A 12,963-nucleotide genomic window follows, 5' to 3' on the forward strand; every position below is an offset into this window, starting at 1 on the left:
ACTGATCACGGGGCCCTTGTTAAGGTCAACGGTATGAACTCTAGCAAGTACCAGGACATTTTTGCCAAAAACCTGCTGGCCTCTGCCAAGAGGTTGTAACTTGGCCACAAGTGGACCTTCCAGAAAGACAATAACCCTAAGCACACATCAAAATAAAAAAATTAATGGTTATTGACCACAAAATCAACATTTTGCAATGGCAATCTCAAAGCCCTTTGAAAACCTGTGGTTTGAATTGAAGTGGAATCCATAAGCTCAGATCAAAGGATATGGAAAGATTCTGTATCGAGGAATGGCCTAAGATCCCTCCCAATGTGTTTTCCAATCACATAAATTATTTTAGAAAAAGGCAGTTGTATTAGTATAAAATAATAGAATTAACCAATTTTTTTTTTTAGAATACAATATAGCTGAGTATTTGTATTTATTTTATACAGTATTTTTTGCTCATCTTTATCAATGGTGACAATAATTGGGAGGTGGCTGTATCTTGGGTTAATTACCAGTATCTTTTACAACAAGACATTGGTGTAAACGTTGAATTTATAGAGCTACAGACATCTGCACACAATAGTTTGAAGAAATAATTAGTAAAAACACCTATACAATCCAATGCGTGATATAGAGCAGCACACTGAACAGACGACAACAAGCTTCTACATTACGGTTGGGCTGACATCTGCAGCATGAATGCGATCTCCGCCAATGTCTGGGACATATGTTGTGTTCAAAACAACTGGGAAATGGGAACTTGAAAATCTCTGACTTCAAACTTCAGTGCGCTCGAGACAACGAACTCAGACTGGTAAAAATAGTTTTGAACGGTCATCCAACTCGGAATTACAAGTCGCGAACTCTGGCCTCTTTCTAGTGTTCCGGCTTTCCGACCTGAAGATCACCGACGTCATGATTTAATCGTCTGAAGGTAACCAAGTACGGGGCCGTAAAAATTGCAAAAAGTGCATAGGTAGTAAAATGTACAAAAAATAACTGCAATTGAGATGGTTTGTGACGAGTTGGACCACAGAATGAAGGAAAAGCAGCCAACTAGTGCTCAACATACTGTATGTGGGATCTCCTTCAAGACTGTTGGAAAAGCATTCCAGGTGAAGCTGGTTGAGAGAATGCCAAGAGTTTGCAAAGCTGTCATCAAGGCAAAGGGTCGGTACTTTGAAGAATCTAAAATCTAAAATATAGTTTGATTTGTTTAACACTTTTGGTTACTATATGATTCCATGTGTTATTTCATAGTTTTGATGTCTTCATTATTATTCTACAATGTAGAAAATATTGAAAATAAAGAAAAACCCTTGAATGAGTAGGTGTGTCCAAACTTTTGACTGGTACTGTATGTTAGCATAGTATATATGGCAATCTAAGGGCTAAGACCTATAGGGGTTTTAAAATGTGCTTCGTCCGGTGTCCAGTGTGTTGCTCTATAACCCGGCCTTGAAGTACAGTTTGTGTACATTCAGTGACGATTTTACCTTCTCCAGTTTAGAGAGAGCCAGAGAGTACCAGTCCTTAGCTCTGAATTGCATAAACCTCATGTTGGCCGGGTGGGTTAGCTCTGTGATGATACTGAGACTGGAGAACAACCTGTGTGAGAAGAAACACAATATACAGTGCATTCGGAATGTATTCTGACCCCTTCCATTTTCCAAATTTTGTTACGTTACAGCCTTATTCTAAAATGTATTAAATTCATGTTTTTCTTCATTAATCTACACACAATACCCAATAATGACAAAGAGAAAACAGATTGTTAGACTCGAAATTGAGCTCAGCTGCATCCTGTTTCCATTAATCATCCTTGAGACATTTCTACAACTTCAATGGAGTCCACCTGTGGTAAATTCAACTGATTGGACATGATATGGAAAGGCACACACCTGTCTATATAAGGTTCCACAGTTGATAGTGCAGGTCAGAGCAAAAACAAAGCCATGAAGTTGAAATAATTGTCCGTAGAACGCCGAGACAGGATTGTGTTGAGGCACAGATCTGGGGAAGGGTACCAAAACATTTCTGCAGCATTGAAGGTTCCCAAGAACATACTGGCCTCCATCATTCTTAAATGGAAAAAGTTTGGAACCACCAGGACTTTTCCTAGAGCTGGTCGCCTGGCCAAACTGAGCAATCGGGGGAGATGTTTTGTATTTATGTTTTGTATTTTTTTTATACATTTGCTAACATTTCTTAAAACCTGTCTTCGCTTTGTCATTATGGGGTATTGTGTGTAGATTGATGAGGGAAAAAAACGATTTAATCAATTTTAGAATAAGAATGTAACATAACAAAATGTCAAAAAAGTGAAGGGGTCTGAATACTTTCTGAATGCACTGTATTTTAATGACCTGATATAGTTTATATCATATCGCTAGATAACAACAGTGGGTCCAATTCATGAAACATTAACCCCAAATCAATGTTTTTCAACACATGTTTGTGCAAGTTTCTGTGTTGTCTGGTGAAAATACTAAGACGAGTTGAAATGTTTTGATTAACTGTCTGACAACATGAAACATGAGAACTACAAAAAATCAGAAAACAAATTAATTCACTGATGCATTGTGGTAAGGTTGCCAAGGAAACTAGCTCCTTTTCCTGTCTTTCATCTACAATCCCTCTCATCAAAATTAATCTTGAAACCCACCTCTAAAATGTTAAACTGTGTTTAAAGGTTTATTAAAACATTAGCCTGTATATGACACTTTTGATATCATATAAAGGCCTGCATAAAATGCCTGAACATGTGGTTCGGTGTATTGGACTATAAAATAGTTTGACCAAAGATTAAAAACATAACAGTGATTTTGTTAACCCTGTCTGCATATTGATAATGGTTTTCTTTCAAATACTTGTTTCGATGTCTCACGATAGGGATTCGCTGACAGGCGGATCACTACAGAAAGAACCAATCACACAGTGTCTGTCAGAGACAGACAGGTCGAGTGGCAAATGAGGTGAGCACCTCCGTCCTTATAAGGCGCCACTTGCCCCACCCTCTGGTTATTCTCACTCTCATCACTACACTCTCTGAAGCTCTCCTCAGCATGACTTGATCCCTGTCTTCCTGCTTAACTGTTCTCAGGCCAACCGTGAGGTTAACGCTGCCAAACGTCGGACCTCAGCTCCTGTCGATAGTGTTATGTACTGATGAAAAGGAAAGTTTTTGCTTCAAGTAGAATTTGTTTTGTACTTCTTAGTAGCTAGCGTCACACGGCTAGCTATCTAGACCTCGTTAGCTCATGCTGCAAAGCAGAAGCTAACTTGTCTAGCTCGCTGGAAAGCAAGCTAACCACACTAGCACAGACGGCATATCCCCCTTCTCTCATTTTGTTTAATATACGTTCACTAGTTTGTGTCAAATAGACCGAACGTTTTTAGCCTCACGGTTCTAAGGTCGTAGGAAAATATTGGACCGAAGTTAAACACTGTGGTTCCCATCGGCTAGCACTGTGCTAGCTACAGCACATCTTAACCACGCAAGGTAGCTGCTAGCTAACTAAACCCTTATTAGTCTCGTGGCATTAGCGTTAATACTGTGCTCACCCTAGCTAGCCATTAGCCGGAACAAGCTAGCCTACTCCTATTCAAAGCCTCCTTGCTGACACATTGTTTTTACAACAGGAGCCTTGGTTCTATACAAAGCCCTGTTCTATACAATGGCCACTGCTACCCCATCCCAGGATAAGTCAAGCACTCAAACCAACACATTCTTGCGCTTGGGTATCCATGATTGCAGGGAAAGATTTTCACCTTCTATTCATCAACTGCCTGGGGAGGGAACTTGCTCAAGCAGCACTCGACGACCCCGCCGAGTCCTTCGATCACTACAAAGCACTGACAATGGCGGGTTTGAGGAGGCGGCTAAAACAAACCTCTCTCTCTGCCGTCCCTCTAACATCAAAGCCACCGGCCGAGGCTGAGATTCAGCTCTCCGCGACCGGGCCCAGCTGGGGCGAAGTCACAGATACCCTAGATTCCATCCCCTTACTGTCTGACGACTTGGTGTCAGGGGAACGCCAGCTAGGGAATGATGAGGATGATGACGGGATTAATCTCGTGGTTCTCCTCGACTTAGCAACCGAAAGACCCTGTTCTTCCCCCTTCTTAAGTTCCAATGTCACCCTGCTACCAGAATGGGGGGGCTGCCCTCCCCAGCTTGGAGTTCGACATTTGCGAGCGAGCCGCGGCCAGACTTCGGGATCAAGTGGCCCACTCCCTTGGTGTCAGGATTCTGTACAATGGGAAAATACTCTGCTTCCCACGGTCCCAGCTTGCCTCAGGGAGGCAAAGGGCTCATGGGCAAAAACCCTTACCAGGAAGATCCTTGCTAGGGGCTCTCCTAGCCTGGACATGCAAAATGTTCCCCCACTGGCTGACCACCTTGACCCCACTTGCCAGACAGAGCGCTTTTCTGCCTCCATTTTTCAGAAGACGTACAAAGCCCAGTCAATCAGAGCACTCAACGTGATATCTTTATTGATGGCTTATCAGGCTGAGATACTGAAGGACACCTTAAATCAAATCAAATTGTATTTGGCACATGCGCTGAATACAACAGGTGTAGACCTTAGAGTGAAATGCTTACTTACAAACCCTTAACCAACAATGCAGTTTTAAGAAAAATAAGTGTTAAGCAAAAAAATAAGTAAGTAAAAAATTTAAAATAAAAGTAACAAATAATTAAACAGCAGCAGAAAAAAAACAATAGCGAGGCTATATACAGGGGTACCGGTACAGAGTCAATGTGTGGGGCCACTGGTTAGTCGAGGTAATTGAGGTTATATGTACAGGTAGGTAGAGTTAAAGTGACTATGATAAGATAATAAACAGAGAGTAGCAGCAGCGTAAAAAGGGTGAGGCAATGCAAATAGTCCCGGTAGCCCTTTGATTAGCTGTTCAGGAGTCGTATGGCTTAGGAGCAGAAGCTGTTCTTCAGGCTAGGGTCCTTTTTTCTCAATTTCCGCCTCACTGACGTGCCCAAAGTAAACTGCCTGTTGCTCAGGCCCTGAAGCCAGGATATGCATATACTTAGTTCCATTGGAAAGAAGACACTTTGAGATTTGTAGAAATGTTAAAATAATGTAGGAGACTATAACACAATAGATATGGTAGGAGAAAATCCAAAGAAAAACCAACCGGATATTTTTTTTTTGAGAGAGCCCATGCTCTTACATTGGAAAGTATAGGGAAATAATTAAATCTAGCTCCCAGTATGCATTTCCTATGGCTTCCACTGGATGTCAGCACTCAATGTTCAAAGTTTCAGGCTTGTTTCTTCCAAAACGAGTAAGAATAATGAGTTTTACTATTGGTACACAGACTTGGAAATGTGTGTATGCGCAAGCAATGAAGAGGACACGCACCTACTAATATCGTTTTCCTATTAAACATACTTCTTTCTGTATGAAATATTATGGTTTTATTACATTTTAGGGTATCTGAGGATTAAATAGAGACAAAGTTTGACTTGCGCCAACTAAACTGACTTTTCGGAATATAAAGAAGGATTTTATCTAACTAAACTACACTACATGTTATAGCTGGGACCCCTGGGATGACAAATCAGAGGAAGATATTGAAAAAGTAAGTGAATATTGGAAAAATATTTTGATGTGGGGCGGCATCCTCAAACAATCACATGGCATGCTTTTGCTATAAAGCCTACTGTAAATCAGACAGTGCAGTTAGATTAACAATAATTTAAGCTTTCAACCGATATAAGACACTTGTATGTACCTAAATGTTTAATATCCATAATTTTTATGATTATTTATTTGAATTGCGCACCTTCCAGTGTCACCGGAAGATGTCCCGCTTGCGGGACGCTTAGCGAAGCCATTTGGACCTAGACTTTGCACTCCGATAACGCTTGCCGTGCAGTAGCAGAGAGAACAGTCTATGACTAGGGTGGCTTGAGTCTTTGACAATTTTTAGGGCCTTCCACTGACACCGCCTGGTATATAGGTCCTGGATGGCAGGAAGCTTGGCCCCAGGGATGTACTGGGCCGTACACACTACCCTCGCGTCACTGGGCAGCTCGCGTCTGGGTTTCCCTTTGGATTCCGTAATAGTTTTCAAGCACTGCCACATCCGACAAGCGTCAGAGCCGATGTAGTAGGATTAGTGATGAGTATCACTTTGGTCTTTATTTGTTTATCTGTCTAGTACTGTCTTTTTGCTAGCTAGGGCCATCTATTTTAAGTGCTGCCTGTCTTCCCAGTAGCCTACTGGGTGTGTGAACTGCTGATTTTGCTCATAACTTGCAAATGATTGTTGACACATCAACCAGGATTAAGGGGTAATTTGTGACTTGTTTTGTTAATCAGTGGCTGTATTGGAGGGGGAGTGGTTTTACCTCTCCTAGGCAATCAGCAACTAGTACAGGGAGGTGTGCGCTTCACCTCTGCTAGGCAATTAGCAATTAGTGTTAGTTCAGTTTCCCCTGGTTTCTCAGCGGAGGTCGTGTCAGCGGCGGTCTCGTTGGCAAAACTAAGATGGTTCTGTGGAGTTGTTTGAGGAAGGAAAGAGAGGAAGGTTCCACACCACTCTCACTTGAGTATCTTACCTAGTTATTTTCTGAGGATCTCATTTGTGACTTTGGCAACTATGTGTGTGTTTTCTATACATGTTCGCTCCTCTCTCTGTAGGCTTTACAGACTCTCCCCACCCCTTGGCTGCAACCCTTCTAATTTAGAGTATCCTGCACGCACAACCCATGTGTGGAAATGCTGTTATCTGAAAGCGTTTGGAACTGCCGATCGGCATTCAAGAACACAGCGTTAATCTCAGCCTATGCTGCTCTTCAGTCCCTTGACTTTTAGGCCCCATCGGAGACATGGATCACCCCAGAGAACACTGCTACTCCAGCTGGTCTCTCTTCATCTTACTACATTTTCTCTCATAGTCCAAGAGCATCTGGTCATCCCGGTAGTGGCACAGGGCTACTCACTTCTCCTAACTAGAGATTTTTCTCTTTTTCCCTCTCTCACCTGTCCATCTCGTCCTTTGAATTCAATGCTGTCACTGTCAATTGTCCACTCAAGCTTAACATTTGTCATCTGTCGCCCACCAGGTGCCTTTGGAGAGTTTCTCAATGAGCTTGACACCTTGATAAGCTCATTTCCTGACGATGGCTCACCACTCTTCGTACTTGGCAACTTCAACATCTCGACATATGCCTTCGATTCATTTCTTTCTAACTCTCTCTATTCCCTCCTTGCCTCTTTTGACCTCACCCTTTCCCAATCCCCTCCAACTCACAAGGCAGGCAAGACACTTGACCTCATCTTTACTGTTCGCCCACTAATCTCACTGCAACTCCCCTCCAGGTCTCTGATCACTACTTTGTTTTCTTCTGTCTCCTTTTCCTCCAACCCTACCCACTCAGCCCCTACACAGATGATCATGCGCTGTCGCGTTCTTTGCTCCTCTTCTATCCTATCATCTCTCCCTTCTGCTAAATTCTTCTGCCTCTTCGACCCTACTCTACTCCCCCTATGACTCGCACTGTTCCCTTTCCTCCTTGCCGGCTAGGCCCTCCCCTCCTGCTCCATGACTGAGTGACGAATTGCGAGCTTATAGAACACGACTGCGGGCAGCTGAGCAAAAATGGAGGAAAACTAAACTTCCTTATCATCCTTTCACTCCCTCCTCTCTACCTTCTCTTCCTCTGTATTTGCTGCTAAAGCCACTCTATTGCTCTAACCCTAAACTATTTCCACCTTCTCCTCTCTCCTTAATCCTGCACTCCCTCTCTGCAGACAACTTTGTCAACCACTTTGGAAAGAAGCTCCTTAGCCGATTGAGTTCACTGGTCCCACTCACACAGAACTACCCTACGCATTGACCTGGCTGCTCCCCTTCTGAAGAAACCAACATTCGACTCATCTGACGTCAAAAACTATAGACATGTATCCATTCTTTTATTTTCAAAACACTTGAGCGTGCTGTCTCTGACCAACTCTCTTGTTGTCTCTCTCAGAACGATTTTCTTGACCCTAACCAGTCAGGCTTCAAGACGGGTCACTCAACCGAGACTGCTCTTTTCTGTGTCACGGAGGCTCTCCGCACGGCCAAAGCTGACTCTCTCCTCTGTTCTCATCCTTCTAGATATATCTGCTGCCTTCGACACAGTGAACCATCCGATCCTACTCTCCACCCTCTCAGGGCTGGGCGTCTCAGGCTCTGCACACTCTTGGATTGCATCCTACCTGGCTGGCCGCTCCTACTAGGTGATGTGGAGAGGATCTACAGTGCATTCGGAAAGTATTCAGACCACTTTTTCCACATTTTGTTACGTTACAGCCATATTCTAAAAATAATTTTCCTCAATCTACAAACAATGCCCTATATTGAAAGCGAAAATGTTTTTAGAAATGTTTGCAAATTTATAAAAAAATATAAAACCGATACCTTTTTACAAAAGTATTCATCCTGTTTCCATTGATCATCCTTGAGATGTTTCTACAAATTGATTGGAGTCCACCTGTGGTAAATTCGATTGATTGGACATGATTTGGAAAGGCACACACCTGTCTATATTAAGTCCCACAGTTAGTGCATGTCAGAGCAAAAACCAAGCCATGATGTCGACGGAATTGTCCATAGAGGTCCGAGACAGGATTGTGTCAAGGACACTCTACAGCACTCCACCAATCAGGCCTTAATGGTAGAGTGGCCAGACGGAAGCCACTCCTCAGTAAAAGGCACATGACAGCCCACTTGGAATTTGCCAAAGGCACCTAAAGGACTCTCAGACCATGAGAAACAAGATTCTCTGGTCTGATGAAACCAAGATTGAACTCTTTGGCCTGAAAGTCAAGCATCACGTCTGGAGGAAACCTAGCACCATCCCTACGGTGAAGCATGGTGGCAGCATCATGCTGTGTGGATGTTTTGTAGCGGCAGGGACTGGGAGACTAGTCTGGATCGAGGGGAAAGATTAACGGAACAAAGTACAGAGAGATCCTTGATGAAAACCTGCTCCAGAGCACTCCGGACCTCAGACTGGGGTGAAGGTTCACCTTCCAACAGGACAACGACCTTAAGCACACAGTCAACACAATGCAGGACTGGCTTCGGGACAAGTCTCTGAATGTCCTTGAGTGGCCCAGCCAGAGCCCGGACTTGAACCCGATCCAACATCTGTGGAGAGACCTGAAAATAGCTGTGCAGCAACGCTCCCCATCCAACCTGACAGACCTTCAGAGTATCTGCAGAGAAGAATGGGAGAAACTCTCCAAATATAGGTGTGCCAAGCTTGTAGTGTCATACCCAAGAAGACTCAAGGCTGTAATTTCTGCCAACGGCGCTTCAACAAAGTACTGAGTAAAGGATCTGAATACTTATTTAAATGTGATATTTCTGTTTTCTTTTTTATATATACATTTGCAAAAACTTCTAAACCTGTTTTTGCTTTGTCATTATGGAGTATTGTGTGTAGATTGAGAAAAAAAACTAACAATTTAATAAATTTTATAATAAGGCTGTAACGTAACAAAATGTGTAAAAAGTCAAGGGGTCTGAATACTTTCCCAATGCACTGTATGTCTGCACCACATACACTCACTACTGCTGTCCCCAGGGCTTGGATCTTGGCCCTCTCTATACACCAAGTCACTCGGCTCCGTCATATCCTCACATGGTCTCTCCTATCATTGCTATGCAGATGACACTCAACTACTTTTCTCTTTCCCCCATTCTGACACCCTGCGTGCCTGGCAGTATCGTAGCTTGGATGTCGGCCCACCACCTCAAGCTAAGGCCTGGCCGCTCAAAGACCTCTCCATCATGGCCAGAACCTGGCGTGACCCTGGACAACACCCTGTCGTTCTCTGCAAACATCAAAGCAGTGACTCGCTCCTGCAGGTTCATGCTCTAAAACATCCGTAGAGTATGACCCTACCTTACACAGGAAGTGGCGGAAGTCCTAATCCAGGCACTTGTCATCTCCCGTCTGGATTACTGCAACTCATTGTTGACTGGGTTCCCCGCTTGTGCCATAAAACCCCTACAACTTATCCAGAAAGCTGCAGCCTGCCTGGTTTTCAAACTTGCCAAGTTCTCCCATGCTACCCCGCTCCATCGTGCACTCCACTGGCTTCCAGTGGAGGCTTGCATCCACTACAAGACCAAGCTGTTTGCCTACAGAGCAGCAAGAGGAACTGCCCTTCCATACCTTCAGGCTATGCTCAAACCTTACACCCCAACCCAAGCACTCAGTTCTGCCACCTCTGGTCTCTTGGCCCTCCAACCCTTACGCGAGGGCAGCTCCTGCTCAGCCCAGTCCAAGCTCTTTTCTGTGTTGGTACCCAAATGGTGGAACCAGCTTCCCCCTGAAACAAGGACAGCAGAGTCCCTGCCCATTTTCTAAAGCACCTGAAACCCTACCTCTTCAAAGAGTATTTTAAATAATAACATTCCTCACCTTGACACCCCCCCCCCCCCCCCCCCAAAAAAGAAATCCTGAACCAACAAAACTGCGCTTTCCCTTACTATGCCTGTGATACGTGGTTGTCCCACCTAGCCATCTTAAAACTTCTTTGTGATCGGTGTCCCGTCCGCGGGATGGTTGAGCTAATGTAGACTAATGCGATTAGCATGAGCCAGGAACCTGAAAAGGAATGCTCTCCCTCCGGTCTCAGACTAACAGAGCAGGATGATGGATTGCCAGTTGCCATCTATCATGGTCCTCCTCTTATGCCCTGCACATTCTGCCTAAAAACTATTGTGTGTGCAAGCGAACACAGTTGAATAGGTTCACGAATGCACCTCCTCAGAACGCCACAAGGGGGAACCATCACTCTAGGTGAGTGAGGCAGGGAATAAAACCTGGTAACACCTACCAATTTCTCTGTGTGGATTCCTGTCACTTTCGTGCAGTTCAACTCTGGGTTTAATGTGTTTGGTTTTACAGGGGAACAAGTTATCTTGGCTCACTACAAAACTCCCTTAGGGCACCCTTATCAGGCGACAGAGCCCCATACAGCTATCTGTACCTCCCTTTACAGGAGTGAGCGGCTGGGTATACTTTTGCTGTTGTTAATTTTCATCTTCGAAGTAGGGACAAGAAAGACCAGACACATAGCTGCTCTACTGCTCAGGATTAGGACGTCTGGGTAACCAATATGTTTCCGTCTTCCTTTTTAGCTACACTGTTTGACGGCTTATGTTATTCCGCCGGCTGCTCTGTCTTGCCGATATCCCCGCTTGGTGACACCGTATAGCCAAACACAGAACAGTGTCTGCACATTGATGATGGTTTCGGTACCTGAAGAGTGTCTGCACATTGACGATGGTTTTGGCATCAGCCATGTAGTCCTCCTCTGCACTCATGGTGCTCTCCTTGTCCACCACCACCATGTTGGCCGCAAAGGACACACCGCAACGCAGGAGGTCATCTAGGCTATGCGAGACACACACACATTTGACTTGAATTTGACTTCTTGACTTGAAAAGGTCAGGAAAAATTCCAGACCGTAGTTATAGACTGTCAGGAAAACCTCTGGGGCCTGCACATGAGCTAGCTATATTTTGAAAGATTCGCTGTGGAGAGAGAATCGTAACTAATAGTTTCTCAGGGGCTGTCTAGAAAGGTGACTTTGGACACAGGACTTATTTGAGAAATTGATATTTCGGTTCACTCAGTCCATTTCCTTTAGATGTATTCTTGATAGGGAGACTAATAGCATACAAATGCAGTACATGCACTAAATTAGATGATTGATAAGGTCATAAGGTGATGTTGTGCGTCACGTACTTATCGATGGAGCCGACCATGTAGAACACCATCGGGAACCAACAGATAGCCTCCAGGAACTGTGTGTCAGGCCTGGTGAGACAACATAACACATCACAACATAGAAAATAATGGAATATAATTCAATTGAATAGATCTTCATTGTCCATATGAACAGATCTTGTTATTTTTGTTGTCACAGTACCCAACCCGACATATCCAAAAGAGACAGTCACTTTTATAAAATAGAGAAAATATGGTAGGAAGTGCTGATTTGCTTGCGGTTAAAGTACCAATAAGGGGGCTCATTGGTATCTTGCTGAATTCAAGATAAGCTATAGCCATTCAATCTCATTTGACATTCACTTTCCAGCTAGTACATAACGTTTTGAGAACCATATGTTTCTTAGAGCTTGGTGAGCACGTGGTTGTCCTATGGTTATTTTTTAATACAACCTTCCCACAACTTTCTGGGAATGGTGCCGGATAGTTGCTTGCCTTTGGAACGTTCTCAGCACATTTAAGGAATTTGACAAAAAAAAAGAACTTTTCTTGGTATTTCATTACTGTGTGGGGGGGGGGGGGTCTGATGGTTGAAAAGCAGCTCTCGGGGGAGAACAGTTGGGGGATCTTGGATGGTTGGTGTCCTGGCAGTTGGGAGCTTGGGCGCTGGGGCGGGTCCCCGATTTGGCTTGGTGGGAAATCTGTCAATGTGCCCTTGGGCGGGGCGCTTGTCCCTGGTTGCTCCTGTGTGTCATTCTGTACTGGAGTGTGTAATGTGAATGTTGAGCGGCTTCACTGCAGTTAGATTGTATGTTTTATAAACGTAAGGGGAAAAAATAAGGAAAAAAGACATATGCTTACTGTCACTAAGAGTCGTTCAAGTTCAGCATATAGCTAGCTAGCAAAGTGATTCACATTTCTTGCTAGCTAACCAAATGACACTCGCATCTCTAGCAGTAGCCACCGAAAAACGATATGAGGGGGAAAAACTCATAGCCACTCCTCCAGTGACATAACATCCTCATAGTTATGTCATTGTTACTTTTACTGTGACAGTTGGGTACTTTTTCCACCACTGATGATTTGGGCCATCAGGTGATTGGCAGATATAGGCTTACTGTAGAACAATACACTTACCTTCAGTGTGGATGCTCGCCCACGTTTTATAGCTAGGCTATGTATAATTTGTCAATATACAGTAGTTATGGTCT

The 12,963-nt window shown here is 43.9% G+C and overlaps 1 protein-coding gene across 3 annotated transcripts in view; it reads right to left on the bottom strand.

The window, feature by feature from the left end:
- Nucleotides 1-12,963, bottom strand: part of LOC120055476 (potassium channel subfamily T member 2-like) — a 63,576-nt gene that overhangs the window by 15,047 nt on the left and 35,566 nt on the right. For 2 of the 3 annotated variants that reach the window (XM_039003338.1, XM_039003337.1), the window contains 2 exons: nucleotides 11,282-11,416; nucleotides 1,488-1,599 (listed from right to left, as the gene is read on the bottom strand). In XM_039003338.1, coding sequence (XP_038859266.1) covers nucleotides 1,488-1,599; nucleotides 11,282-11,416 — 247 coding nt within the window. Of the gene's footprint in view, nucleotides 1-1,487; nucleotides 1,600-11,281; nucleotides 11,417-11,770; nucleotides 11,843-12,963 lie in introns of all 3 variants that reach the window. The other variant, XM_039003336.1, reaches the window with a different exon arrangement.

This window comes from Salvelinus namaycush, chromosome 11 (genome assembly GCF_016432855.1).
Source record: "Salvelinus namaycush isolate Seneca chromosome 11, SaNama_1.0, whole genome shotgun sequence".
In the NCBI taxonomy this organism is placed as follows: domain Eukaryota; kingdom Metazoa; phylum Chordata; class Actinopteri; order Salmoniformes; family Salmonidae; genus Salvelinus; species Salvelinus namaycush.